The 26,660-nt window shown below is 58.0% G+C and overlaps 10 protein-coding genes across 10 annotated transcripts; 6 read left to right on the top strand and 4 right to left on the bottom strand.

The window, feature by feature from the left end:
* The first annotated feature begins 1,551 nt into the window (after nt 1–1,551).
* On the top strand, nt 1,552–3,130 carry SDRG_11715 (hypothetical protein). The gene has a single exon (XM_008617764.1). The coding sequence runs from the start codon at nt 1,606–1,608 to the stop codon at nt 3,064–3,066; it is 1,461 nt and encodes a 486-aa protein (XP_008615986.1). The 5' UTR covers nt 1,552–1,605; the 3' UTR covers nt 3,067–3,130.
* Nucleotides 3,131–5,823: 2,693 nt separating this feature from the next.
* On the top strand, nt 5,824–9,964 carry SDRG_11714 (hypothetical protein). Its single transcript, XM_008617763.1, has one exon. The coding sequence runs from the start codon at nt 5,831–5,833 to the stop codon at nt 9,920–9,922; it is 4,092 nt and encodes a 1,363-aa protein (XP_008615985.1). The 5' UTR covers nt 5,824–5,830; the 3' UTR covers nt 9,923–9,964.
* Nucleotides 9,965–10,352: 388 nt separating this feature from the next.
* Nucleotides 10,353–11,180, top strand: SDRG_11713 (hypothetical protein). The gene has a single exon (XM_008617762.1). It carries the CDS (start codon nt 10,398–10,400, stop codon nt 11,130–11,132), a length of 735 nt encoding a protein of 244 aa, XP_008615984.1. The 5' UTR covers nt 10,353–10,397; the 3' UTR covers nt 11,133–11,180.
* Nucleotides 11,181–11,212: 32 nt separating this feature from the next.
* Nucleotides 11,213–11,847, bottom strand: SDRG_11712 (hypothetical protein). The gene has a single exon (XM_008617761.1). The coding sequence runs from the start codon at nt 11,785–11,787 to the stop codon at nt 11,296–11,298; it is 492 nt and encodes a 163-aa protein (XP_008615983.1). The 5' UTR covers nt 11,788–11,847; the 3' UTR covers nt 11,213–11,295.
* A 905-nt stretch (nt 11,848–12,752) lies between these two features.
* Nucleotides 12,753–15,202, bottom strand: SDRG_11711 (hypothetical protein). The gene has a single exon (XM_008617760.1). It carries the CDS (start codon nt 15,182–15,184, stop codon nt 12,857–12,859), a length of 2,328 nt encoding a protein of 775 aa, XP_008615982.1. The 5' UTR covers nt 15,185–15,202; the 3' UTR covers nt 12,753–12,856.
* Nucleotides 15,203–15,493: 291 nt separating this feature from the next.
* On the top strand, nt 15,494–18,409 carry SDRG_11710 (hypothetical protein; the record flags this gene model as incomplete). Its single annotated transcript, XM_008617759.1, has 13 exons — nt 15,494–15,935; nt 15,990–16,078; nt 16,131–16,262; nt 16,306–16,516; nt 16,565–16,631; nt 16,674–16,803; nt 16,851–16,910; nt 16,961–17,384; nt 17,426–17,552; nt 17,605–17,790; nt 17,839–18,010; nt 18,055–18,228; nt 18,275–18,409. The coding sequence occupies 13 exons, from the start codon at nt 15,494–15,496 to the stop codon at nt 18,407–18,409; spliced, it is 2,349 nt and encodes a 782-aa protein (XP_008615981.1).
* A 12-nt stretch (nt 18,410–18,421) lies between these two features.
* Nucleotides 18,422–20,258, bottom strand: SDRG_11709 (hypothetical protein; the record flags this gene model as incomplete). Its single annotated transcript, XM_008617758.1, has 4 exons — nt 18,422–18,970; nt 19,017–19,361; nt 19,414–19,710; nt 19,761–20,258. 4 exons carry the CDS (start codon nt 20,256–20,258, stop codon nt 18,443–18,445), a joined length of 1,668 nt encoding a protein of 555 aa, XP_008615980.1. The 3' UTR covers nt 18,422–18,442.
* Nucleotides 20,259–22,610: 2,352 nt separating this feature from the next.
* Nucleotides 22,611–23,924, top strand: SDRG_11708 (hypothetical protein; the record flags this gene model as incomplete). Its single annotated transcript, XM_008617757.1, has 1 exon — nt 22,611–23,924. One exon carries the CDS (start codon nt 22,611–22,613, stop codon nt 23,922–23,924), a length of 1,314 nt encoding a protein of 437 aa, XP_008615979.1.
* An 84-nt stretch (nt 23,925–24,008) lies between these two features.
* SDRG_11707 (hypothetical protein) lies at nt 24,009–25,604 on the top strand (the record flags this gene model as incomplete). Its single annotated transcript, XM_008617756.1, has 7 exons — nt 24,009–24,263; nt 24,316–24,501; nt 24,552–24,626; nt 24,669–24,775; nt 24,833–25,292; nt 25,403–25,523; nt 25,567–25,604. The coding sequence occupies 7 exons, from the start codon at nt 24,009–24,011 to the stop codon at nt 25,602–25,604; spliced, it is 1,242 nt and encodes a 413-aa protein (XP_008615978.1).
* Nucleotides 25,605–25,775: 171 nt separating this feature from the next.
* Nucleotides 25,776–26,283, bottom strand: SDRG_11706 (hypothetical protein). Its single transcript, XM_008617755.1, has one exon. The coding sequence runs from the start codon at nt 26,265–26,267 to the stop codon at nt 25,815–25,817; it is 453 nt and encodes a 150-aa protein (XP_008615977.1). The 5' UTR covers nt 26,268–26,283; the 3' UTR covers nt 25,776–25,814.
* Between the last annotated feature and the right edge of the window lie 377 nt (nt 26,284–26,660).

Genomic DNA, 26,660 nt, shown 5'->3' with positions numbered 1-26,660 from the left:
CCCACCACTCTACGCCTTCCGGTGCTCCACTGTGTTGTCATTCACAGAGGTGACCGCTCAAGAGATCGACGCGGCAGAATTCATCAGCACATACTACTCCGTCCCAGCAGGTAGCAAAAACGAATCACTTACAATGAACTATACGAGATCGTAGTTCGAAGGTTGTGTATTTAAAAACAAATCTGCGTGGATTTAGCACTAGGAATATCAAATAACCTGATCACGTCTATGGAAACGCCACTTAAAATTTGGAAAAGCCATAACATCGCCAAACACGAGCGTATCCGACAAAATGTTGATACCATTATGATCTTAAGACATTAAATATCATGCGCCACACAACAACGAACTAGTTTCTTCATTAGTCTTGAAGGGTTTGCATTTGACGCATTTGGAAGTGAATTTGGGAGATGTGGCATATACAATTCTAAGCGCACCCAACCGACATCGCTGCGAATGGACCCAATTTGGACAGGCAATAAATTCATAAATACGTCGAACTGCACGATGCAATGGGGCTTAGCCAGCTTAGAAAAGCATGAATATCATGTGTAGTACAACGCCAGCCTCCAGCTATATGATTTACGCCTTCATTGGGGGCCATGAAGACAACCATAAAAACCTTTATTTTTGTATCGAATAGTGGTAGCCAGCTTATACATGCATTCTTAGTGCTGTCTATGCGAACTTCGATTCATACAAATATCAAGTTACGACAGTCGGTCGTTTTTGCTACCTGCTCTCCGTCCCATATTACTTTGCGTTTTTGGTCGAATCGACCTCGCAGCGGAAGTCGCTTGTGATTGGCTTGCGCATAATACGGGGTTGTGATTGGTAGAAATTGACAGTAATAATTTATTTTTATTCTATTTCCGGAAAAATGACGTACTTTGAGTATGTTATCCGGAAAAGTAATATTAATAAAACTCGATTTGCCCAATTCCTGATACAAACATCAAGCCCGGTGAAAGATTCGCAAAACGATTCGAGTGACCGTTTTTAACGCCAAGAACAGAAGTCTTCAATGGGCATAATTTTGACACGAGCTGTATCAATTGATAGAGGAAATCAAAAGCTGGTTTGACTGATTCGAAACTTTCAAAACTCGATTTTTCACGGTCACTTAAAGTTAAAAACGCAAAGTAATATGGGACGGAGTAGTACTGCAGTACCAGACCGGTACTGGGGGATGGGAGCGAGCTGGGTGTGACACATGATTTAGTTTAACGCGCTAATGGTCCAAGCGTTATACACTCTTTGGCGTTGTATCGAGCATCATTTGATTCGGAGTCTCCCTCGTCCTGTGGTCTGTGGTCAGTCTGTGGTGGGCGTGTCGTCGTGATACTTACCATGTTCTGGTTCCTGCGAAAAGGCGCCTGCTGGCGCCACGTCACGGGCTGCCTATTTTCGGTCCGAAAGGCCGATTTCAATCATAAAAATAGGATAGACGCACCCAAATGGAAACGGCACAAGTCCTCATGCAAGCGTCTTGGTCGCTGCTCATTGGCCAGTGCGTTGACCAACCAATTTTTGCAAGTGATTGGCTCTCCCAAGAGATTGGTCCGCGGAAGCGGTCGGTACAATTGCACTCGCCAGCTCAGGAGCATGACGATGACCTTCAAGAAGCACGACGCCGCCCCCAAGCGCAAGCGCGACGAGGACGGCGCCGGCAAGGCCGCCAAGGTCGCCAACACGGCGCCGACAGCCAGCACCGCAGCGGGCGTGGCATGGCGCGCCGAGCACTCGATCACGATCCGCGGCCCGACGGCCAACTATGCGTGCCCGGACCCGATCCTCGAGTTTGACGACACGCCGTTCACGACCGAGATCAAGGACTGCTTCAAGCGCGCGGGCTACACGTCGCCGACGCCGACGCAGGCGCAGTCGTGGCCGATCGCGCTCACCAAGCAGGACATGATCTCGGTCGCCAAGACGGGCTCGGGCAAGACCGTGGGCTTTCTCTTGCCGTCGTTCTACCACATCTCCAAGAACACCAAGCCGACGCGCGACCCGCGCATCCTCGTGCTGGCGCCGACGCGCGAGCTCGCGACGCAGATCGAGGCCGAGGCCAAGAAGTTCAGCCGCGCCAAGCCGTTCGTGCGCACAGCGTGCATTTACGGCGGTGCGCCCAAGTACATGCAGATCCGCCAGCTCGAGATTGGCGTCGACTGCCTCGTCGCGACGCCCGGTCGTCTCAACGACCTTCTCACGATGAAGAAGGTCAACCTCCGCTCGGTCGAGATCCTCGTGCTTGACGAAGCCGATCGCATGCTTGACATGGGCTTCGAACCCCAGATCCGGTCGATCGTGGCCGAGATCCCGGCGCAGCGCCAGACGCTTCTCTTCAGCGCCACGTGGCCCAAGGCGATCCAGAAGCTCGCGCGCGAGTTCCTCACCAACCCGGTCCAAGTCGAGATGGGCGACATCAACGTGCTCCAGGCCAACAAGGACATTGTGCAGAACGTGATCATGTGCGACGAGAGCGACAAGCACATCAAGTTTGCCGAGCTCGTAGACAAGGTCGTCAAGATGGAGGACCCGACCAACACGGACTTGACCAAGCACGTCAAGACGATCGTGTTCTTCCGCACCAAGCGCACGTGCGACCACTTTGCGAACGAGTACTGGGCCGACGGCTTCGCGGTCGGCGCCCTCCACGGCGACAAGGAGCAGCACGAGCGCACGCTCACGATGAACCAGTTCAAGATGGGCACGATCAACCTGCTCTTTGCGACCGACGTGGCGGCGCGCGGCCTCGATGTCAAGGACGTCGGCGTCGTCATCAACTACGACATGCCCAACGGCCAGAACGGCATCGAAGACTACGTCCACCGCATCGGTCGTACGGGCCGTGCCGGCGCCAAGGGCCAGTCCTTCTCGCTCTTCACCAAGAGCGACGCCGGCTGCGCCAAGGAGCTTGTCGAGATTCTCACCGAAGCGCAGCAAGAAGTACCGCAAGAGCTCGTTGAGATGAAGGGGAAGCGCAGTGGCGGCAAGGGTGGCAACTTCTTCCGTCGTGGTGGCGGTGGTGGTCGTGGTGGCCGCGGTGGCGGCCGTCGTTATTAGAGGCCTTTCATCAATCTATTAATTTCTAAACTAACTAAATGCAACTAACCGTTTGAGATGTATAATCCACCATTGCTGGCAGAAGATTGCCACACGCGCGCACCGAAGTCTTTGACAGCGTCGTGCGTGGGGACGCCGGGACAAGCATCGACGACCGCATCGGTTCAAGCTCCTCTCAATGGTGTTGAGCTCCTTGAGATCGTAAATGCTCCTGAGGCGCTTGTCGAATGACGAGAGTGGCGTCGAGAGTCGCGTGGCAGCGTGCCAAAGAGGGCCACGAGTAGTACATGAAAAAGCTCTTGAGAGGGCCCGGCGAGCTTGAGCGACGCCGAGGTCTGGCAGCGTTTGAACAAAGCGGCGTTCGAGAGGGATTATGAACGACAATGAGTTGACGCAGTTGTTTCAAAGCGTTCGAGTCGATCAGCGCCAGCAGCCGTGGGCGCCCAAGACCCACAGTGCTTGAGCAACGTCGGGAGCATCTACACGTCGTTGAGCTTGAGCCGCTGCCAGTAGATGCAATATCAAGGAACATGACGTTTCTATTCAGACAAGTTACGCAAGAGGGCGATACAAGTAAGTGGCGCTTGACGAGTTAGACCTTGCAGAGGTAGCCGCCCGTAGCACCGGTGTTCCAGCCGCCACCACCGGCAGTCGGCACCGCCCTTGCCGCCGCCGCCGTAGCCTCCGGTGGTGGTGCAGACGAAGCCGGCGCCAAGCACTTTTTGCTGTGGACGTCCTGGGCTAAAGTCACCCGCCGTGCCACACCCGATTTCTGGTTTAGCCCCAAAGCTTGCCTCCGTTCTCCCTTGGCAGGGATTGGAACTGGTTGCCTCTGAGCAAACACAGTCGTTGGCCCACTCGCGACGTGGTGGCGGCGGTGAAAATAAAATTGCGTTAAGCACTTGGTGACCAAGCTTTATGAACCATCAGTGTGAAGGGTCGTTGTTCATGCTGCCATTATGAAGCGGCGGGCGGTCCACCGCGTGAGCTATGCCGTACAGCTCCCACATGACGGCTTCGCGTCATCGAGCAAACAGTCGCCTCCAAAGGGCGTGGCGTTTGCGGACCAATGCCGTTGCACGAACCTGCAATTGACGGTGGTCGCCTGCTATTCGAACGTCGTGTCGTTTGTGTTGGACCCTGCCAACCACGAGCGAAGGCGGTGATTCGATCTTCCCTGTTGCGACAGGATCGTAGCGAGCCTCTGCACAGTACAGGTAGGAGAACTCGGGTTGGACCCAGAACGCTTGTGTGCCGAGGAGAAGGACGAGGTCGCCACGCGCAAGAGAGACGGGTAGGTTAACACTTTAAAGCGCGTTTGATCGCCATGGACAATGACCGAATGCCTCGACATAGAGCCTCGTCGGTGACGATCGCAATTGCACGATCTGCATCTACTGGTCGCTGTTGCGATTGCGTCCAGTCTTTCCAAAGGGCTTCTCTGCGCGCTCGCACAGTTTACTCGCACAAGTCACCCAGACGCGACAGGGTGGTTTGGTGGTGCGCAGCAGAATCAACGCCGTGAATTCTCGAGCTCAACGTTCTCCAGGAGCTTTGGCGTCGCCACCCGCTCCCCATGCGACTTCGTGCACTTGCCACTAGAAGCAATGAAAAATGGAAAACGTACCCTTGCGGAAGATTCGAGTGCGATTTCTCAACAAACTCAACATCCGAGAAATCTGCTGGAAATCTGGTTCACATCCCAGCACTCCTGTCGTACAATGTAGTTGACTTCTTCCAAATAGTACAATTCAGTGGGGCTACTGTAGTAGCCATGGATTTTGCTTGTGGTTGTTTGGGTCGTATTGCGCTTCGTCATGGTGAACCAAATAGGCTTTCTTGCAGAATTTCATTCGCATTCGACGCACGCAGGTCCATGTCCATAGGTACGAGGTTACAAGCGACCGCATCGAACCCCCGATTTCGCGATGGAGCAGTGCCCCAGCAAGCGAGAGACTTCCCGGAATGGCTATTCGCGGCATTGAATTTACGATTCCGGCCGCAGTGTGCAGTTTGTACTCAACGAAAATCGGACGGTCTGCGACGAAGCACACAATATGGTCAAGTGTGCACAGAGGGCTGACACACATGTGTGATCATTCGCGAGTTCCTTTCGTGACGAGCGTCGCGTCGCGCCCCTTGAAGATCTGAAATTTTCAGTCGTCGAAAACCATCGCGATCCCACAGCGGTCATCGACTCCAGCGGTATCGACTCTATGAACCGACGTCCCAACGCGTTTCGAGCCCGACGGGCTGCGATATGCTATAGGAATGTCATTCCATTGTCAAGCGCAGCCTATACATGTACGGAAGTCTTGTGTAGCTGGAAGGCAAGTCATCACCGGGACCCATGTCCTTATTTCCTTGGCCACCACAAGCAGCATTATTGCACCTCATGGAGTTCAACGACTCGGAGAGCAACCAGGCCAGGTTCATGACAACGACCACTCGCAACGACGGAATCGGTGCCGTGATCCCCAACACATGTAGAGAGCGCGTCGATGCCGTGTGCTGAGACACCAAGTGGATAACGTCCATCGTGTCTGCATTACATCTTGACATCCCCACACACAACCGCCTTTCTAGCGCCATCTGGCGCCCAACAACTAAGCGCAGCTTGGGTCCGTAGCCAATCGGACGCCGTCCTACGTTGTCAAGATCAAAAAGCAAAGAGATTCGGTCGCTGCGTCCCGTGGCAAAGGGATTGCCAACGATTGCAGCGACGTGTACCAGTTCTCACATTTCCTTTTCGACACCAACAAACATGTCGGCGCGCTTTGTGCTGCGCTCCAACACGGGGCCGGACGCCTGGAGCTACGAAGAAGTGCTCTCGCCGCAGCGCCGCGCCCTGGACCACCCGACGCCCGCCGTGCACTTTGAAGACATTTTGTACGAAAGCGGCGTCACGGACGAAATGATCTTTATGAGCCAGCGCAACCACGACGCGCTCACGACGCAGCGCATCTACTCGATGGTCTTCACCAAGGAAAACATCCAAAAGCTCGGCTTTCGTAACCTCATCAAGCAGATGCGCAACAAGATCGGCGCCGTCGCGTCCCTCCCGACGTGCGAGGTCCGTTTGAGCTCGGTCGACTACATTGCCGAGCTGCCCATCACCGACTCGAGCATCCAGACGGTCTCGCCGAGTATGCCGTCGCTCCAGACAACGGCGCGCGACCACAAGTACTTTGACAAGTACATTCTGCACAACATCAACGCGATCTTCAAGCCGGGCACCATGACGCTCGTGCTCGGCCCGCCGGGCTGCGGCAAGACGTCGCTGCTCAAGCTTATCGCGGGTCTCACCAAACCCGGATCCAACGAGACGCTCACGGGGACTGTCACGTACAACGGGTGCGCGCCCGACCAGGTCGACCTCGCGTCGCTCACGACGTACGTGCAGCAGCAGGACCACCACATTGCGACGCTCACCGTGCACGAGACGTTTGCGTTTGCCCACAAGTGCCTCGTGGGCCAGCTCGCGCATGACGACCCGCTGCTCGTCAACGAAGAGCACATGGTCGACATCCTCATCTCGGTGTTTGGTTTGACCGAGTGCGCCGACACGATGATCGGCGACGACATGATCCGCGGCGTCTCGGGCGGTCAGAAGCGCCGCGTGACCGTCGGCGAGATGCTTACCGGTCGTGCGCCGACGCTGCTCATTGACGAGTTCTCCAACGGCCTCGACGCCTCGACGACGTTTGACATTGCGAATGCGATTCGGACCATGGCCGAGCTGCTCGAGAAGACGGTGGTCATGTCGATGCTGCAGCCGCCGCCTGAAGTCTACGATCTCTTTGACAACATCATTGTGCTCGACAAGGGCGAGATGGTCTACTGCGGCCCGCGCACCGAGCTCGTGCCGTACTTTAAGAGCATCGGGTACCACTGTCCGGCGCGCAAGGACATTGCGGACTTTCTGCAAGAGGTCACGACGCCGCTGGGAGTGCGGTACGCAAAGGCAGCGTCCAGCGTGGCGCTGCCAACGTCGGCGGCCGAGTTTGCGGGCGTGTTCTACCAGAGCAACCTGGGTGCCGCGCTCGGGAAGGAGCTGATTGCGGCGTCCGGACGGCCGCGCGAGAAGATGGTGCAGGCGCGTCGGCGGCCGCTGCCGTATTTTGAGAGCCTCCGCGTTGTGTTTGGTCGCATCCTCAAGCAGTCGCTGCGGGACAAGAAGTTCAACAAGTCGCGCATGGCCAACGCACTGGTCCTCGGTTCGATCCTCGGCACGGTGTTCCTCGGTATCGCGACAAAAGCCAAGACGCCGTCCCAAGAGCCGCACTACGCGCCGATGAAGATCGGCCTCTTCTACTTGGCCATCCTCTTCCAAGCGCTCGCGACGCTCAGCTCGGTCCAAGCCGTGTACGAGCGCCGAAAGGTCCTCTACAAGCAGCTCCAGTTCAAGTTCTTTCCCGTCTCGACGATCGTCATTTCCGAGTTTCTCCTCGAGCTCGTTTGGACGCTGCCGCAAGCGATTCTCTTCTCGGTGCCCTTCTACTTTGGCGCCGACTTCAACCCGAATGGCGGTCACTACCTCGTCTGCCTGGCGACCATGTACCTCGTGAGTCTCTGCTACGTGCAGTTCTTCAAGTTCATCACGTCGATCTCGGTCGACGGCGTCTTGGCCAAGGTCATTGCGCTCTTTGGCATCTTCATGCACCTCATGTTTGCCGGCTTTGTGCAACCCGAAGCCCAGATCGCGACCGGGTGGATCTGGCTCTACTGGTCCAACCCGATCACGTGGGCCCTCCGGACGCTGGCGCAGAACGAGTACCTCTCGAGCCGCCCGATGTACGACACGGTGATTCCCGGTCGCGGTCGCATTGGCGACATTGCACTTGGCGCCATGGGCTTCTCGACCAACAGCGCCTACGTTGGCCTCGGCCTCGTCTTTCTCTTTGGCTACGCGGTCGTCTTGAGCGTCTTGACGATGGTTGCATATGCACGCGTGCGCCACCAGCAGGCTTTTACGCACAAGGTCGAAGACGCCGTGAGCACGCCCCCGGACGCCGCGTCCCTCTCCGTGCAATCGGAGCGCAGCGACCTCAACAGCCTCGCATTTTCGCCTGTGACGCTCGCCTTCCGCGACCTCTCGTACACGATCCAAGTCGGCGCCAAGAAGCAAAAGAGCAGCCGCCAGCTGCTCCAGGGCATCCACGGCTGCTTTGAGCCCGGGACGCTCACGGCGCTCATGGGGTCGTCGGGGGCCGGCAAGACAACGCTCATGGACGTCATCGCCGGGCGCAAGACGGCCGGTGTCATTGCCGGCGACCTGTATGTCAACGGCCACCCGATGGACCGCAAGACGTTCAATATCCTCATGGGCTACTGCGAGCAGTTTGATATCTACGAGGAGACGTCGACGGTCGTCGAGGCGTTCCTTTTTTGCGCGGCGTTGCGGCTGCCGTCGTCGACGTCTGCGGGCGAGCGCGCGGGCTTTGTGCGCGATGTTTTGGTCGTGCTCGAGCTCCAGGCGCGCGCCAACGCGCAGCTCTTTGCCTTGTCGCTGGGCGAGCGCAAGCGCGTCACGATTGGCGGCGAGCTCCTCTCGAACCCGAGCATTCTCTTTCTGGACGAGCCGACGACCGGTCTCGACTCGCGCGCCGCCACGATCGTCATGGAGTGCGTCAAGCGCATTGCGCAGTCGGGTCGCACGGTCGTGTGCACGATCCACCAGCCGTCGACCGTCCTTTTCGAGCTCTTTGACAAGCTGCTGCTGCTCCAGTCGGGCGGCCATTTGGTTTACTACGGCCCGCTCGGTCTCGAGTCGTCCGAGATGCTCGAGTACTTTGGTCAGTTTGAGAGTGTGCCGCAAATGCAGCCAAGCGAGAACCCGGCCACGTACATGCTCAACTGCATCGGCGCCGGCACGACCGATGCCAACGCCTATCTCGACTTTGCGCAGCTCTACAGTCAGAGCTGGCTGAGCAAGGACAACATTGCAATGCTCCAAAAGGCCATGGTGCCGAATGGCAGTGTCATGACCAAGACGGATCAGTTCACCGCGTCGTTTGGTGCGCAAGTGCGCGCGCTTCTGCAGCGGCAGTGGACCATCTACTGGCGGTCGCCGTCGTTCAACCGGTCCCGACTCATCCTTGTCATCGTTCTCGCGCTCGTCTTCACGTCCATGTACGCCGGGCAGACGATCACGACGGCGACGGACGTCATGTCCCGCCTCGTCCTCATCAACGTCTCGTCGTCGTTCATCTGCTCGAGCTTCCTCTCGGCCGCGATTCCCTTCACGATGCATCTGCGTGGCGTCTTCTACCGCGAGCGCATGTCCAACATGTACTCGCCCGGCGCCTACGTCCTCGTCATGTTCATTGTCGAGTTTGTCTATACGAGCTTCTTCGCGGCTGTTTACGTGCACGGGCTCTACTGGAGCGTTGGCCTCTCGGCCGAGACGACCGCGTGGACATGGTACTGGCTCGTGATGACGCTCTCGATGGCGATGTGGTCCTTCATCGGGCAGCTCTTTGCCGTCGCGGTCTCGACGCACCAAGTCGCCGTGCTCCTCGGCGGCGCAATCACGGGCATCATGTTCATCTTTGCCGGCTTCTTCATCGACGCCAACACGCTCGTCTCGGGGTGGCAGTGGATGTACTGGCTCTGCCCGCTCCACTACATGGTCGAAGCGATCATTGTCACGCAGTTCCACGGCGACGTCCGTCTCGTGCTCGACACACTCACCAAGGAACCGGTCACCGTCACGGCGTTCGTCACCAAGTTCTTCAACGGCGCATACGATTACGCCAACCGGTTTGACGATTTGATTGCGCTCGTGGCGATGATTGCGATCTTCCAAAGCCTTATTTGGCTCTGCCTCGCCAAGGTCTGCCACCTCGAACGGTGATCGGAGCGCGATTGAAGCTGGCGATCTCAGTTGTCATTATTGATTTATCGCATACTAAACGAAATATATAACACTATCTATACACGATACGAGTCTACGTTTGGAGTCGTTGCTGCAGCGCCTGAGCCGACCACAAGTTGTGTCAAGCCCAAGCTCAAACTCAAGGAGCCGGCAAGGGAATCTCGCGCCAGCCTTCGCTGTCGATTGTGATTGGTGCGTTGTGTGCACCATCTCGCCAGCGGATTGGTGGATGGCTTTCATTGTAGCGAATCATGGCGCGTGCTTCCTACACGGTACCGGATTGGCTATAAAGGTGCTCGTGAAGCGATATGATTGGGCATACGTGGAGAATGGGAGCGAATCCTGGCCCCGCATGAATGGAATGCCGTAGCGAATCGCAGGCCGCCGTTTGTGGAACCAGCGAAACGACCAAGATCCTGAGTGGAGCTATTTTGTATTGCCTTCGACTATCGTGATGGGCAACATTGCGCCGACCGCAGCGTGCAACCCGAGCAGCGACGGCGCCAATGATCGGACCACCAGCGCCGAGTACGCGCCTCCGGAGCGTGGCCGGCGCAAGCGGCCGCGAGTGCTCGTGGCCCCGCAGCCGGTCAGCATCGACCCGCCGGTGGCAGCGTCGGGAACTGACGCCTACGACCAAGTGTGCCACGAGTTCAGCCTTGTGTTTCCATCCGCAGGTGCATCTCGCGCAAAGACGACGACGACCACAGCGACTGCGATGGCGTGGAAGGCTGCCGCTGGCGACGAAGCCAACGAGGACGACGACGACCGCGACAGTACAACGTGCTCGTCCGAGTGTTCACAAGACACGGTGCTGTGTGACGATGACGAGTCGACGTTCGCCTGTACGTACCGGAAGCGAGCGCCGTTCTCTGACGACAGACCCTTCTCACTGAGTGCGCGGTCGCCCTTTATAGTCTCCGATTACCTATGTCCTTGCCGCCGCTGCCCATGGTACGATGCGATTGCGCGCCATGTCATGACGAGCAGTCATCTCTCGTCGCGGGCCAAGCGACACGTCACGCGCATCCTGCAGGCGTACTCGACGTACAACGAAGTCGCCGGCTTCCGCAGCGACATGCTGCGCGTCGTCGAAGCCTGTTGGACGCAGTGCGACGGTCAAGAGAACGAAGCGTTCGAAGCCTTTGTCGAGAGCTACGAGAGCGCGTACGCCAATGAGTGGCTTTGATCCGCGTCTCGCCATATTTAACATAGGAATAGAAGAGCGTTCGCGTCGCGTCGGGTGTCCTGTAGGCAAACACAGAAGCGAGAGGTGGCGTGAACGCGGATGGTAGTATTACATCATTGGCACGCTTGGATTTATAAGAGCAAGAGAGACACACACTAGTCGTCTACGCGGCCAAGGCGGCGACCATGGCGACGTGGGTTTCGTACGCGATCTGCGCTTCGACGCGTTCGACGCTGCCCTGGGCGGCCTGGTCCATCAATTGCTTGTACTTGGTGACACCGGCCTCGGCGGCCGACGCATCAATGTCCTCGACCTTGACCAACTCGACGCAGGCAATGTCCGTGACCGAGTCGGCGTGCGTAAAGGCAAAGCCGCCGGCCGTGAAGAACTTCTTCACGACCTTGTCGCGCTCCTCGTGCACGATGATGACACCGGGCTTGAGCTGCGAGATGATCGGCGTGTGGCGCGCCGTGATACCGTACTCGCCGACGAGGCCCGGGATCTGGACGAGGTCGACCTCCGCCTTCTTGTAGAAGGACTGGTGGGGCGTGTTGAGGTTCAACGTCACCTTGGTGGCACCGGCGGCCGACGCGTTCTCGGCGGCGGCGCGGAGCGCGGTGCTGTGGATGGAGCGGCGGGCGGCGCGGGCGAGCATGCTCGATTCAGTCAATAAGAAACTAGCCCGACCGCGGGACCACCCACGCCACAAACAACCGAACCTTTCACAATTAATACTGAGGCTGGAAATGGTGTACCCATTCATAACGAAATAGTGTAGCACAGTGGTTCCCTCGGCTTCGGCAACGCTGTTGCGTTGTCAGAGCGCCAAGGCGCACGACGAACAAGGCGGCAATATATTATACCTGGACGACCAACGAGCAACAAGGCAAGGAGGACCGCGTGTGTCCAGATGCGTTCATAATTCGAATTAATCCTGAGCTTCACGAATGCCAACTCCAGCGATATAAGCTCATCACGGGCGGCCGGTGTAATCTTGCAGGCATAAAGAATGGGGCATGTGACGGACTCGTCGTAAGCTGATCGTAAGTCCTTCGAACAAAATGCTCGCTTATATGCAGCATATCTTCTCGCACGACGTCGTTCAAGAGACAACATGCAAGGCTGTTAGTGAGCATCCGCGGCCATTCACCTATAGCAAAACGTGCCGGTTCAGCCGTGATCCACGCGGCCATCAAGTGGGCGCAGTGGGGCAGCGGCCAGGTCGCCAGGGTCTGCTTCACACCATTTGCGGCGATTACGCAGCCGAGAGTGGTACAGTATTTCAGCGCGTCCAAACCTCTTATACTATATAATTTCACTTCCCCAAGCAAAAGCATACAAATACCGAGTCACATTGCTTTGGCCAACAATTTATTATAATAGAATTTTGTCGAAGCAAATCAACCTCAGTATACTATATCTTTGTATACTTATCCTTCGAATTTTTAAACGTACGATGACTTCTTTAAAATATGTACTTATCACTTGGCATTCGTATGCATAATAAACCTGTACAATATAAATAGGCGGCGACGAAACGGCCACCGCCCACGTCGTGCCACGTACCCCACTCGACTTCATGCAGGTCCAGATCAGTGCCAATACTGTGCACACTCTACACACAGTGAAAGTATGTTCTATCCTCAATTACAGTCCAAACAGCGCAAGTCCGTGATCTGCCTCGTCATTCCTTTGTAACCAGGCGCCGAACGCAGCACCGGTTCTTAGCCTCGCCGGCGGCCCGGCGCCGAGACCTTCTGGAGCTTGTTCGGGTTGACTTCATCCCACTCGACGCCAATGACGCGCGAGACAAAGCCGCCGGTTTCCTTGGGCGCGGCGGCCGCGGCCCGTTCGCGCAGGATGTTGAAGCACGTCTTGCAGCACCGCTTCTCCTCGAGGACACCGGCGCCCTTGTGGACGCGACCGGGAAAGCCTTGGGGAAACTGTACAAACGGAATCGCGACGCTCGCGTCTTCGGTGCAGCAGAGGCGGCCGCAGTGCGTGCAGTTGTGCTTGCGGTGGCCAAAGCCAATCTTCTTGAGGCAGAGCATGCACGCCGCCCGCTCCTTCTCCGAGATGAACGTCGGCGGGTAGTAAATGTGCGAGAGGAGGTACCGCAGCGACGTGCGGGAGCATTTCTCAAACACGTTTTTGCCGTCCGAGTCCTCGACGTCGAGCTTGGCGCCGGCTTTGACCAGGGCGCCGGCGACCTTGATGAGCCGCATGTTGACCGCCGTGTGCACGATCGTCGCCGTCTCGTGGATCTCGTTCGGGTTGGCGCCGTACTTGAGCAGCATGTTGACTATGATAATGTCGTCCTTCTTGTTGGTCAAAATCGCAATCACAAGCGGCGTGAGGCCGCGCGAGTTCTTGACGTTGACCGGCGCACCGTTCTCGAGCAGCAAGTGCACCATGTGCGGCGTCTTGGTCGCTGCAAAATGCAGCGCCGTGTTGCCCTTGTCGTCCTCGACCGACAGGAGCTCTGCGGACGGCCCCATGCCCGCAAACTGGTCGAGCATCATCTGCACGAGCGGCACGTTCCCGCTCTTGACGGCCAAGTGCAGCGCCGTGTGGCCGTGGTTTGGCTCGCGCTTGAGGAGGCACTCGGGGCCCGCCTTGTCGTGGCGAAGGATCGTGAGGACGGTCCGGAGGTCACCTTTCGCAGCGGCATCGTGGATGCTGCTCATGGCCACCGATGGCCCCGGTGGCGGCGGCTGCTGCGTCACGCGCATGGTGTCCCGGACCTCGGGCATGTACGGCGGAGGCGCACGCGTCGACGGCGGCAGCTCCATCTGGTGGTCCTCTTCGCCCGAGTCGGAGCCCTCGATGTCGTTCTCGTAATCTTCGTCGTCCTCAAAGACCTGGTCCAGCTCCTCCTTCATTTCGCGCTCGGCCGCGTCTTCGTCGACGAGCTTGATGAACGAATCGTGGATCGAGTCGTTGTCGAGAATCGGGAGCTCGTCGAGCGTCTCGTCCATCATCGCGATCGGGCCCGACTCTTGCACCTTGCTCTCTTTCGCCGGCAGCTCGTCGTCGATGCTAAACGACATCTTTTGCATGTGCTCGCTCATCGCAATCGCCGTCGACGCGTTCGACGTCGCTGAGCCGCGAAGGCTGTCGACCGGCGCCGACGGCCGACCGTCGTCCGAGAAGCGAAGACTATCGTGGTTCGATGCAACGTGGATCGGCGACGGGGGCTTCATGGGTGCGTTCGGGTGCGGCGACGGCTTGAGGATGGACTTGGTCGGCGCCGGCTTCTCGGCCGACGTCGCGGCTGGCTGCGTCATGTACGGTGACTTCAACGTCGTCTGCGGCGCAGCTGGAATCGTGGGCATCACGATCGGCTCATCGTCGTCGTCGCTTTCGTCCTCGAAGACGACCGGCGCCGGGGCCGGCGTCGGCTTCTGAACGACGGGCTCTGGCTGATGCTTCGGCATCGGCTTGGGCATCGATGGCGCCGACACCGCTTGTTGCTGCTGGTACGACGTACGGCCATACGCACCCGCAATGCCCTTCTTCTTGGACGAAGGCGGCCGACCCGCGTTGGTCGGGCTCGTTACGACGTCGCTGACAGGCGCGTGCACCTTGGTCGGCGGCGTGTACGTCTGGCGCTGGTACGACGGGCGCGACTTGACACTGGAGCGACCGCTCGACGGACGCGGGTTGGCGGCCATGTGTGTGGCCACGTTTTCGACGCGTGTGAGGCGAAGGGTCGCGGGCAGGTCGCACTCTTGCAGGAATTTCACGACATCCTCCAGCGTCAAGTAGAGCGTATCAAGCTCGTTCACGCCCAAGAGCACGTCGCCGGGCACGACGCTCTTGATGCCTTGGGGGAAGCCCTTGCCCGTGATGCGGCTCACACTGACGCCACTGCCGCTGGGGTTGGTCGTGAGCGCGACGCCGAGGTCGCCGCCCTCCCAGATGAGCTGGTACTCGTTCGGGTCGTCGCTTGCATGGCCCGAGACGCTGGCGAAGCTCGAGTCGTTCACGAGGTCCGCGTACTCGGCCGCTTGCTCGTGGATCCAGTTCTGGCTCGGGCGTTGGCTGCTCATGACGATGCGACCAAGTCTTTCGCAAAATGACTGCAAGCGGAGCTTGGGCCTGCGCCGCGATTGGTCAAAATACGCCTGCGACAAGCCAATTACCAACCGGTCAATATCATTACGTTTCAGTATGAAATCCGAATTACTTTTTTCGCCCCCACCAACCTGTGGCGGCGATTGGCGCATATTGCATACTTTTGAGCCAATCCACGTGGGGCAAGGATACGCCAACGCGTTCGTAGCCGCATGCAACACCTGCGCCGTGTGGCGACCGTCCTCGCCATCCTCCTCGCATCATGTGCCACATGCAGCAGCAGCATGAGCGACGTGCTCCGCGAGGGCATTCGGCTCCACATGGACATGGGCGCCTTGGAGAAGGCCAAAGCCATCTACGCCCGCGTCGTCGCCGAGGACCCGATGGCCGCCGACGCGTGGCAGCTGCTGGGCGCCGTGGCCGTGCAAGAAGGCGACTTTCACTCGGGCGAGATCCACTTTGCACACGCACTGACGCTCGAGACGGACCCAAAGAAGACGGCGATGCTGCACTGCAACCTCGCAGAGACCCGGCGCTTGCAGGAGAAACACGACGTTGTGACCTTGGACCATGCAAGCACGGGGTCTCGCGTCGCACCGACAGAGTTTTGTCGCGTCGTGCTCGCCAAAGTGCTATTGGATCGCAGCGAACCACGCCTGGCGATACCACACTTGCAGGCCGTCGTCGCTCACCGGGATACGCACGTAGAGGCATGGCATCTGCTCGGTGCGTGCGTGCTGATATGCCCATCGCGTCGACGGTGCGATGACCGCCTATTAGGTCGCGCATGGTTGAGCGTCTCGGTCATGGACGAGGCGAGTACTGCGTTTCGTCGCCTGCTTGCCGCGTCGGGGCCGCTCGCCGTGGAGGTCGTCGAGCGAATTCTGGGAAAGGACGACCACATTGAGCGACGCTGCGTAGGGCTACGTGGGACTTGGTCAAGTCCGTCAAGCATTGGGGGCACTCCACGAAGCGATAACGTATTACGAGCGGGCGCTGGAGCTCAACCCGACGCACTTTGCGGGACGCTTGCTCTTGGCGACGGTGTGGCATGTACGACACTGTGTCTTGGAGGGTAGATGTGGCATCTCTGTAGCAACACGGGCGCCTCGACGACGCGATGCATGTCTACGCGAGCTTACTCGAGCAGTCGCCAGCGCACGTTGGATTGCTCAACAACCTCGGCGCCGCGCTTCTGTACCGAGGCCGCGAAGACGCCGCCGCCACGTACTTTCAGCGGGCGCTCGCGATCGAGCCGGGGCAGCTGCAAAGCCTCGGAAACCTCTACATTTACTACGCCGAGCGCGGTACGCCGTGTGAGGCATGTTGCGAGGTCGACCGTGTTGGCTCTCTAGGCGACGTGGCTGCCGCTCGCGCAATGCTCGAGACGGCGTACGCGCAGAGCCGGAACGACATCTTCCGGTACGGTTGTCCTGAAGAGATACATCGCTCGCACGAGCGTAGACTGCAGGCAGCGCTGCTACTGCCGCCCGTGTACGCGACGCAAGACGAGCTGCTCGCGACGCGCGCGGCGCTACATGCTCGTTTGGACGCATTCATGGCCCAAGACATGACGCTTGCCAACTTTTACACGGTTTCCACCCGATACATTGATACTTTGCATGCGTACTGTGCGATCAGACGGAGCTGCGCCCGCCCTTTTTCTTGGTGTACCACGGCAAGAACGACCGCCGTCTTCTCGTATCACCCACGTGTGGTACCGACTGTGGACACCATCATCTTGTCGGTAGGAGACGCTTGCGACGCTCTATCGACGGGCCGTACCACAGCTCTCGTGGACGGCGCCGCATGTCACCACCAAGCGGCCGCAAAGTTGCATTCGCGTCGGCTTCATGTCCAAGAGCTTTCTGACCAACCACGCGCACGGCCTCCTCCTGCGTGGCGTGCTCGCTGGCTTGGACCGCGAGGTGTTTTGCGTCTACCTACTGGTGGTCCCGTCGGTCTCGGAGGCGCCGGATCCGTCACTGGTCGCGGCCGTGGACACCGTTGTGCATCTGAGCCTGCACCTGCTTGACGTCCAGCGCGACGTGGCGGCGCTAGCATTGGATGCGCTCGTGTTTGCCGACATTATGAGCGACCCGGTCAACTACTTTACGGCCTTTGGTCGACTGGCGCGCGTCCAAGCTCTCTTTTGGGGCAACCCAACAACGTCTGGTATGCGCCAATCATAGCATATGTGTATGACAATCGACTAGGCATCGCAGCGATCGACTACTTCATCTCGAGCGAGCTCCTCGAAGCGGCTTTGGACGTGGAAGGTACGGGCGGAGACGGCGACCACTACACGGAGCAAGTCGTGTTGTTGCCGGGGTTGGGCATTTGGTACCGAGATCGCCGCACCGTATGAATAATTCCTTGACGGTAGCCAGTTTAGGTACGACCCTCCGCTGCTGCCAGCGACGCCAGGTCGTCGGAGCGACTACAACCTTGACGAGCACTGGACCATCTATATGTGTGCGCAGAGTGTCTTCAAGATGCAACCCGAGTTCGATGTTGTCTTGGCTGCGATCTTGGCTCAAGACCTCAACGGCCATGTCGTGCTCGTCCAGGGCCGCCGCGCGTACACTGTGTCATGGACTCGTCCGTACTGAAGATAGAATATGACTAGGACGTGGACGGAGCAGCTCATGGCTCGGTTGCGAGCAACCCTACCCCGCTCTTCGTTTGACCGCCTGCACCTTCTGCCGCGCGTTGCCGGGCACGACGCGTACATGCGTCTCCTCTCCGTTGCGACTGTCGTACTGCATCCATTTCCGTTTGGCGGCTCGAAGACGTCTGCGGTAGACATGACAATATTGTGCAACTTTCCCTACACCGTTTCTAGGAGGCGCTCGCGCTCGGACGCCCGTTGGTCGTGCGCGACGCCACGCACCTGCGCGCCCGCATGGCGCCCGCCTTCTTCCGACGCGTGGGACTCTCGCATTTGCTGTGTGCAGACACGGACGCGTACATTGCGATGGCGCTGAAGCTCGGCACCAATGCTACGTTCCACGCCGAGGTCCGCTCCGAGGTCGTGTGCCATTCGCGATGTTCTTGTGCGATAGATCACCGGGGTCATCACGGCGCGGACGCATCTGCTGTGGCGGGACCCGCAGGTCGTCACCGAGTGGGACCGGTTCCTTTTCAACGCCGTGCGGGTCTCGGCGCTCGACGACACCGAGTCGGAAGAAGGGGAATAAGTATACATATAGACTGCTCGTAGTATCGGTCGCTCAACACCCGGGGCCGCCGGCGAGGGGCATGCACGCCGTGTTCGGGTCGATCGACATGATGTTGGTGGCGACGCCCCAAACGAGCGCAAAGCCGCCGAGGACGAGCATAAAGATCGAGAGGTGCGGGTTGGTGTCGCCGAGGAGCCGCAGCTCCTGCGCCTCCTTCTTTTGCCGCGGCAGCAAGAAGAGCGTCACGTTCGAGAAGAGGCGGGATCCGTAGCAAAACAAGAGGCAGTACGCCACCTCCCAGCGCACGGCCGGCGTGTCGGTCGCAATGTCGTTCTTGTACGCGCGAAACTGCGCGTCGATTTGCTTGAAGATCGACGTCGAGATCGGACCGGCGACCGCGTGCATGGTCGAGATGAGCGCGTACGTCGAGGCTTCGAAGCGCTCGTCGGCGATCTCGACGGTCGCAAAGCTCACGACAATGCCGCGGATCGCGACCGGGATCTGGTACGTCAGCGGCACGCCCATGTAAAAGTACTGGGACCGAATGACGTTAAAGACACAGAGAAAGTCGACGGTCCACTACTGAGGTATCAGCACGCCAGAGACGCCGACGGATGGACTCTACCTGGATGACGACTGTGACGATCGTCGTGACAAAGATGATCATGCGCCAATTGGTGTGGAGAAAGCACTGCCGCGTGAAATGCATGGCGAGCGAGAAGAGGAAGACGGCGAGGACGTTGGAGAAGACACCGTCGACGAACGGCTCGACCTGGGCCCACGACCGCTTGATGATATCGGACGGCGCCGCGACCGCGTCAAAGAAGAAGGCGTTGAAAAAGTTGAAGGCCATGAGCTGCCACACGGCGCGCTTCTTGCCCGCGCTCCAGAGGTCCCGGAACCGGTCTTGGAACGAGTCGCCGAGGATGATTTGGTCGGGAATGAAGAAGGACGAGATAAAGCCAACAACCTACGAGAAACAACTCTGTATCGTAGGAAGATGGAGAGGCGAAAGGACGTACGGGCCCGATCGCGGCGAGGATCATGACTTGGTTGTACGTCAGCGACCAGCCAAACGTGCCGCCGTACTCGGTGCCGTTGAAGCAAATGGCGACAATGACGGCGCCGACGCCGCCGCTGAGAAACTTGGCGAGCGTCACCATGGTCTGCGTCGTACCGCGAATGTTGGCGGGCTCGCGCTGCGCAAACTCAATCATGACGGCGTCGCCCGCGGTCTCGGCCATGACAAAGCCAAACGACGCAAACATCATGTACATCACGTAGCGAAAGCCTTCGTTCGGCGCGTTCGCATTGATGACCTACGCGCCATAGTCGTCTATGAGCCCAGAGCGACGGCGCCATGGCGTACCGTGCGAAACATCTCGGGGTCGTCGAGAAGGTTGTCGTCACCGAACGCCCAGTACGGCGAGCCCTGCGTGTCAAAGATCGCAACCACAATGAGCGTGAACGAGATGATCCAGCCAATGACCATATACGGCTTTCGCCGGCGGCCCATGATCGGAAGGCAGTCCGAGAGTAGCGCAAACACTGTCTTGAGGATGTAGGGCAGCGTGATGAGCACATACGCGGCCTGCGTCTGGTAGCCGTCCATGTTGAGGTAGTTGGTCAGGAACGGGTAGATGGTCGCCGGCAGAATGGCCTCGACCCAGCCCGTGCACACGTAGTTCATGATGAGGCCAATGTTCTCGCACGAGTAGATGTTGAGCACGCCGCCTTCGCGGATCGGCCGGCCCTCGAAGTCCTCGTAGTATGAGTTCGAGTCGCAGTTGTCGGGCATCTCCTGGCTGCCGTACTCCATGTGCGACGTCCACGAGTGGCGGGACGCCCGCTCGCTGTTGGTTCGCATCACGCTTGTTTTGAGAATGGAAACTCCGGTCGGTTCGCCCCGAAACTCAAACTCAACGGAACCGGATTCTTTTTCCACCCGACCGGTTGATACAATAGCGCACACTAAGCTTACAGACTCTATGTCCGCCGACCAGCATCACAGTTGAGTTTGAGCTCATCTGATGGTTCGTCATGTCGCAGCACTGGCCATGGCGTCAGCGTGGGTGGCAAATTGGATTTCCCACGTGCCATTCTGCAATTTCCACCCGCCAATTAGTATAAACATGACCGCCCGACCGATATACTGTCATCGTGAGACTGCACGAGCACGAGTCGGCGGCGCGCCTCTATAGACACGGTGGTGTGCCATCGCGCTTGCTATGCACGTTTATTCAAGGACGTCCAGAAAGCGGGCAAGAAGGCTCGCGCAGCATCCTAGGTGCAATCCTGTGTTGTTACAGGGTCGATCTACTATTGATGTTTGTATGGACGCAGCCTCAACCCGATACACATTGCATGTCGCACTGGCACACGATTTGATGTGTGTACACTATTTGGCACGTGTTTTTCACATCCGCGTGTGAGAAACCGGCCGAAAGTACAGCGGGCCAAATTTCGAGCAAGGCCACATCCAAAAGCAGCTTGCGCGGCCCAAATTCTTGAGGCCGACGCATCCTCATGCAGCCTCCTCCCAAGCTGCTACTAGATACATAGCTTTCCTCGAGAGATTCACAATTCTAGGATTGCTCGTCCTCGGAAACGAACGCGGCGCAATAAAAATGCACCCAACTCGACGGATTATTTGTTGCTCGTGGCGCCTTTGCACAAGGAACAAGCTATCCTCAACGACGCGCAGTGTGGCACAAGGCTTCTGTGCATCGAAGCGGCCGTGGCACTCACCAGACGCCGCCAACAAGTCTCCTTACAAGTGCTCAACCCGCTTTGTGTGCGATGGGCTGCGGAGTATCCGCCTTGCGTATTGACGGGAATGCTTTGTTGAACCCAACGATAAACTAATTTCCAATCGGAAGGATGTGTTCTTCGCAGGAACGTTGTGGACTGTGCAGCGGACTGAGAGCTGCAAATCCGTCAGCACCGTTGGACATTGCCGCATCGCGCATCGTTGGCTTCTTTCTGTGCGTGCAGAGGCGGCAGCTGGGCCGTCGAAGCTGCAGGTGTATCGACCACTAGTATTCCCAATGACCTGCAGTCGGAGAGATGGTGCCGACAGTGCACCGCCGCTTGGCTCCCATCCTGGAGAGATCACGCGGTGCTTCTTTTACTGACAAACGTGACGTATGTACACGGTACAATGGACGGTTTCGAGTGCACGCCAGCCACGAATAAAATCTCCAACCAAACGGACGGCGAAAACGTCAACAAGTCGCACGCGACGACGTCACTGCCCAAATAGAATGTGGAGCCGTCAAAAATGTTCTTCTGTTTTAGACGTCACGCCAAAGGCAGCAGCACACCATTGACGATGCTGACAGCATAGAGGATAATTATGCAAATCGAAAATTTAAAGTACATCATCGCTGCTCGGGTGTCCGATCGGTTGCGAAGCGACCCCGTGAAATCCTGCCGAATCGTAGTGTATCAAGGTATCGAGTTGATGCGGAATGGTTGGCGCGATGCCAGCACATTGGAGGAGGTTGGTGTTGGAAGGCCAGAAATGCCTCTAAATGCAATAAAAATCACAAGGAAAGCACACAGCTTTCTTGTGTGGTATGTATGCCTCATTCACCTCGTCGTGGTGGGCACTATGGGACGGAGTATATATCTAGGGTGCCTGTGACACTGCATGAGGCAAAGGAATACGAGTAAATTTGGACCTTCATACTTATATACGAACGACCAATTTTGACGCCACATTTCTGCATCATAACGATCAGAATCGTGGACAGTAAAGATCGAACTCTTTTTTCTCCGGCCATTCGCTCCGGCCCTTCCTCTGCTGCTGAATAAAGTTAGATAAGCTTAAGCCATAAGCTTATGGCGTCGCTCCCAACCAAAGACAGCTCCTGCAAAACGTCTGCATGCTATTGCAAACATCAATATTGATGGCCGGGTCGTGTCATACTTGTAGTGTCCGGGTCGCGCCTTGTATGGACGTGGTGCCAGTGTCGTGGATAATGTGACCACCATTGGCGTGAACTGACCAGCTTTCTGGACCACACTATTTTCTAGCCACTCGACGCGTTCCATTGGTCGTGCGGCCTTTTTATTTTATTTTGCACAATCCTACAACATTTTATATGGAGATAATACATGTTTCACACCAAATGAAAAATAATCCAACTCTATGCACATAACATATATATAGTGTTGCAACCTTCGGCTTCACCAACATCTAGCATAATCCGGCGAGATGAGCTTCGTCCGCAAGCGCGGCTTCCATGTCCTCCTCGCCTGCATCTCACTGGTCGTGATTAACGACGTCGTCGAGCTACTGAGCTGGCGAGACACCTTTGCGCCATCGCAGCACCTGCGCAGCGACAGCGGCGACGGCCTCGACGAGCCCACCAAGCTGCGCTATGTCGTCAACCTCTTCCTCGTGTCGCCATTCGTGCTGCTTGGCCTCATTCGCCTCGCCGTCGCGCTTTCGCCCAAGGCTCACGCCTACCTTTCGACTTGGACGCGCTCCATAACGCTCGCGCTGCTGCTACCAGCGCTACTGCTGCTCGTACTGGTCGCGATCCCAGCGCGGCCGTCTTTGAGTGACTTGCCGCCCAACCATACGCACTACACGTGCGATGCGAACGCGTCGAGTGGCAACATGGACGCTGTCTACACATGGGTGAACGTGACCGACCCCGAGTGGCAAGCGCTCTCGGTCCAGCACAAGTGTCCGGTCGACGACTACCTCGGCGGCGGTGGCGACGCCGACCCGTTCTTAGCGCTCAAGTACAGCATGCGCTCCGTGCGCGCGCACCTGCCGTTCGTCGAGCGCATCTTCATTGTCACCGAGCGCAACCAAGTGCCATCGTGGGTCTCGCTCGGCGAGAACGTCCATGTCGTCTTCCACGACGAGTTCATGCCGGCCGAGATCGTCCCGACGTTCAACAGCAACCCGACCGAGATGCTTCTCCACCGCATGGTCGCCAAAGGCATTCTGCGCAGCAACTGCTTTCTCTACATCAACGACGACTTTATCGTCAACAAGCCACTCGGGCCCTCCGACCTCATCACGGCCGATGGGCGCATCGTCCTCAACTCGTTCGTGCACATCAACTTGCCGTACGACATGTGGATGGATGCGCCGTACGGTCTCTGGCCGACGACCGACGACCGCGTCGCGTTTGTCGTCGACCCCCACGTGCCCTACGTCGTACACGCCGAGGCCATGGAAGCGTACGTGTCGCAGTGCGGCGACGAATGCGCGCGGTCGATCGAGACCCGCTGCAAGCGCAACGGCCCGCTGCCCATGTCCAAGTACCAAGATTTTCTCGCGACAAAACACCCCGAAGCCGTGAGCTTTGTCTCGCCGCTTCTCGGGTACTCTACCCGCCTCCCGCTTGGAATTGGGTCGCCGGCTCTCAACGGATGGCTGCTCTACCTTCTGAACCCCAAGTTCATCTACATCGAGTCGCACAACGCACTCGAAGAGCACCCCGAGTGGGTCGACTTTATCACGACGTACCTTCATAATACGTTCCCTGACAAAGCGCCGTGGGAACTCTAATGTACATTCGACACTGCACGCTTGAACGTGTCTCTTGCAAGATCAGACAACTTGTCTCGTGGAGGCGTTTCACCGTTTCCGCGCATGCGGCGAAGAGGCCAAGCTGTGCCCTTGTCCCAAGACGAGTGGGTCAAGTCGCTTCAGGAGCAGGTCGCGGCGCAGCAGGCTACCAAGCCACGCGGCCGTCGCCGCCCCGACGACGACAACGAGCCGGCTGTGCTTGCGGAGGATGCTCCGATGACCGCGGCCGCACCGACGGGCGGTCGACGCCGCCTCACGCAGCAAATGACGCAAGAAGACTATGTGCGGTCGCTCCAAGAACAGATTCGCCTCAAGCACGTATGTGCATATTGTCGTACAACTTAGCGACGTTTATTGAGCCACGAGCTAGCAACGCGAGGCCGACGAAAAGGCTGCAGCCATGGCCGAGCCGCCCGCGATACTTGAAGCCAAGGCGCCGGTAGCACTACCTATAGCAAACAATGACGTGCGCGGCCGGCGACGCGTGCAGCAACTGTCACGGGACGAATGGCTTGCGTCCATCGAGCAGCAACAGCAGCAGCAACAAGCTCTCAAAGTAGGAATGCACGTAAGCACACCCTATCGACAATAGGGCTGTTGTACTAGGTGGACGAGCCACCCAAGCGCGGCCGCATGACCCGCGAAGAGTACATTCGGTCGTTGGAAGCTCGGATCGATCACGTACGTTCGCGTCTTCTGAGTGCCGTGTTGACTGGCGCGTAGGCGGCCGAAGAGCCTGCCGCACCCACTCCAGTGCCACTACCAGTCCCAGAACCAGAAAAAATCCCAGCATCAAGTCCAGAGAAACCGAACGACCCTGTCGTTGAAGAGTCTGTTGTTGAGGAGCCTGTGATCGTGGTCATATCACCAAGTATGGACGAGACTAGAGCGTGCATCAGCGATTCGGAAGAGCAACGCACATCGCCGGCAACAACCCCCGCGGTGAAACCAAAGGCGTCCAAGCTGGTCAAGCCAAAACAAAAAGCTCCTGCTGCCAAGAAGGTAGCGAAGAAGGCGCTGTCATCGGCCAAGGAATTGCCACCCGCAAATGCCAAAGCCCATCGACGGACCCTACCGCTGCCGTCGTCACCGCCTCAAGCGCTCAATATCATCGAGATACCGTCCCCCGTTGCCGCCGTCATGGACGCATACAAGGAGATCCAAGCTCAGAACGTCGCGATGAAGGCGCAGTTGGAAGAGCAGCGGCAGTTGCTTCAAGTCATTCGCGAGAGCATCTCAGCACCACCAGCCGCTGCCACGCCGCCACAGCGACTTCTACCACCCGGCACGATTGCAAAAACAGCTCGCGGACGGTCCAAGATACCGACGCGGAGCTCATCTTTGTCGGTAACACCACTACCAAAGCCCGCGCTCTGCATTCAAAAAGACGCAACCCCACAAAAGCCGGAGCACCGCGTCATCCCAACGAGTCCGTCTTTGCCAACGCGGCTAGGTAGTCCTGTGCCAACACGGCTGCCGAGTTCTTGTTTAGCGCGGCCTGCTCTCTTGGCCCCGCTCGAGTCACTTCCAAGCCCGAGTCACACCATGCTGCGCCCCACCGCCACGCCTCCCCGCTCGGTAAGGGATCGGTGTTCACTGATTGTCTATAGGGTTGCCGTAGAATGGACGTCGCCAATGTCGAACGCCGCGGGCTCTTGACACGGTCTGTGGCTCGACAAGCATTTCTCGTGGCATAGTTCCTGTCGTAGATGGACACAGAGCTCCCTTGTGCGAGCTTGCTGGGGCCGCTCGAGAAGGAGCTGTGCAGCGACAGCGCAGCGCTCCTGCTACCAAGCGTGCCTAGCAGCCGCTTTGTCGAGTCGAGCTCGCTCTGGCCATTGCACAAGACAAGTGCACACATATTTCAAATCACATGACACTTGCCTCTTCGTTTTGGGTCGTTATGGCCGCAAGCTTGCGTGCCTTCTTCACTTTGAACGTCTCGCCCTTCTTGGTGCGGACGCGCTTGCGCTTCCGATCGGTCGCTGGCATCGACGACGTCGTGTCGCCGCCCAGCTGGCACCTGATAGTTTGGCCCAAGATCGCCGGGTCGGCCATGGCTTGGACCGCCTCGACGGCGTGCGTCGCATCCGCGGCCTTGAGGTACGTTACAAAGGCGAAGCCAGGCGGACGCCGGGCGATCCAAATGTGTCGAATGACCCCGAACGGGCGGAAGAACGCCTGGAGGTGCGTCTCGTTGGCATGCGGCGTGAGACGACCGACGTACACCTTGCAGAGCGCGTCAGCTTCGTCCTGCTCTTCGAGCGGCGCGTCGCTCGGCGGCGTCAAAGGCGGCGGGATCGCGTCCCTGTTGCTTGCCATCAAAGCGCTGGAATTCCCATAGAAAGTACAAGCGCAAGATTTCCACCAATCAAATGTGTCCAAGCGGTGGATTACGCGCCAAGAACCATTTCTTCAGTTCCAAGTGCATAACCCCAGCGATGGTACCTTCGCCTTGTAGGAGCACGAGCCATCAGTATCTACTTCACGCTGCGGCCATCTCTGAATCCAAGTCCTCCGACAGGCGACAACATTCCAGCGGTCAACAATTGATACCTCGAGCGTTTACTGCTGTCAACTTTAAACAGCTCTGCTCAGCGAACTAAAGCGCTTATGGTAAGAGTGTATATCTATACTAGTACAAGCTGAGGCGTACGGGAGACTCTACGTGTAGCTGTCGTAGCATGGCTCGTGTCGGCGTGGGCCTCGACGCGG

Source organism: Saprolegnia diclina (genome assembly GCF_000281045.1).
Source record: "Saprolegnia diclina VS20 unplaced genomic scaffold supercont1.43, whole genome shotgun sequence".
NCBI classification, from domain to species: Eukaryota; Oomycota; class Saprolegniomycetes; order Saprolegniales; family Saprolegniaceae; genus Saprolegnia; species Saprolegnia diclina.
Note: the sequence above shows the minus strand (reverse complement) of the source record. Positions and strands in the feature narration are given on the sequence as shown.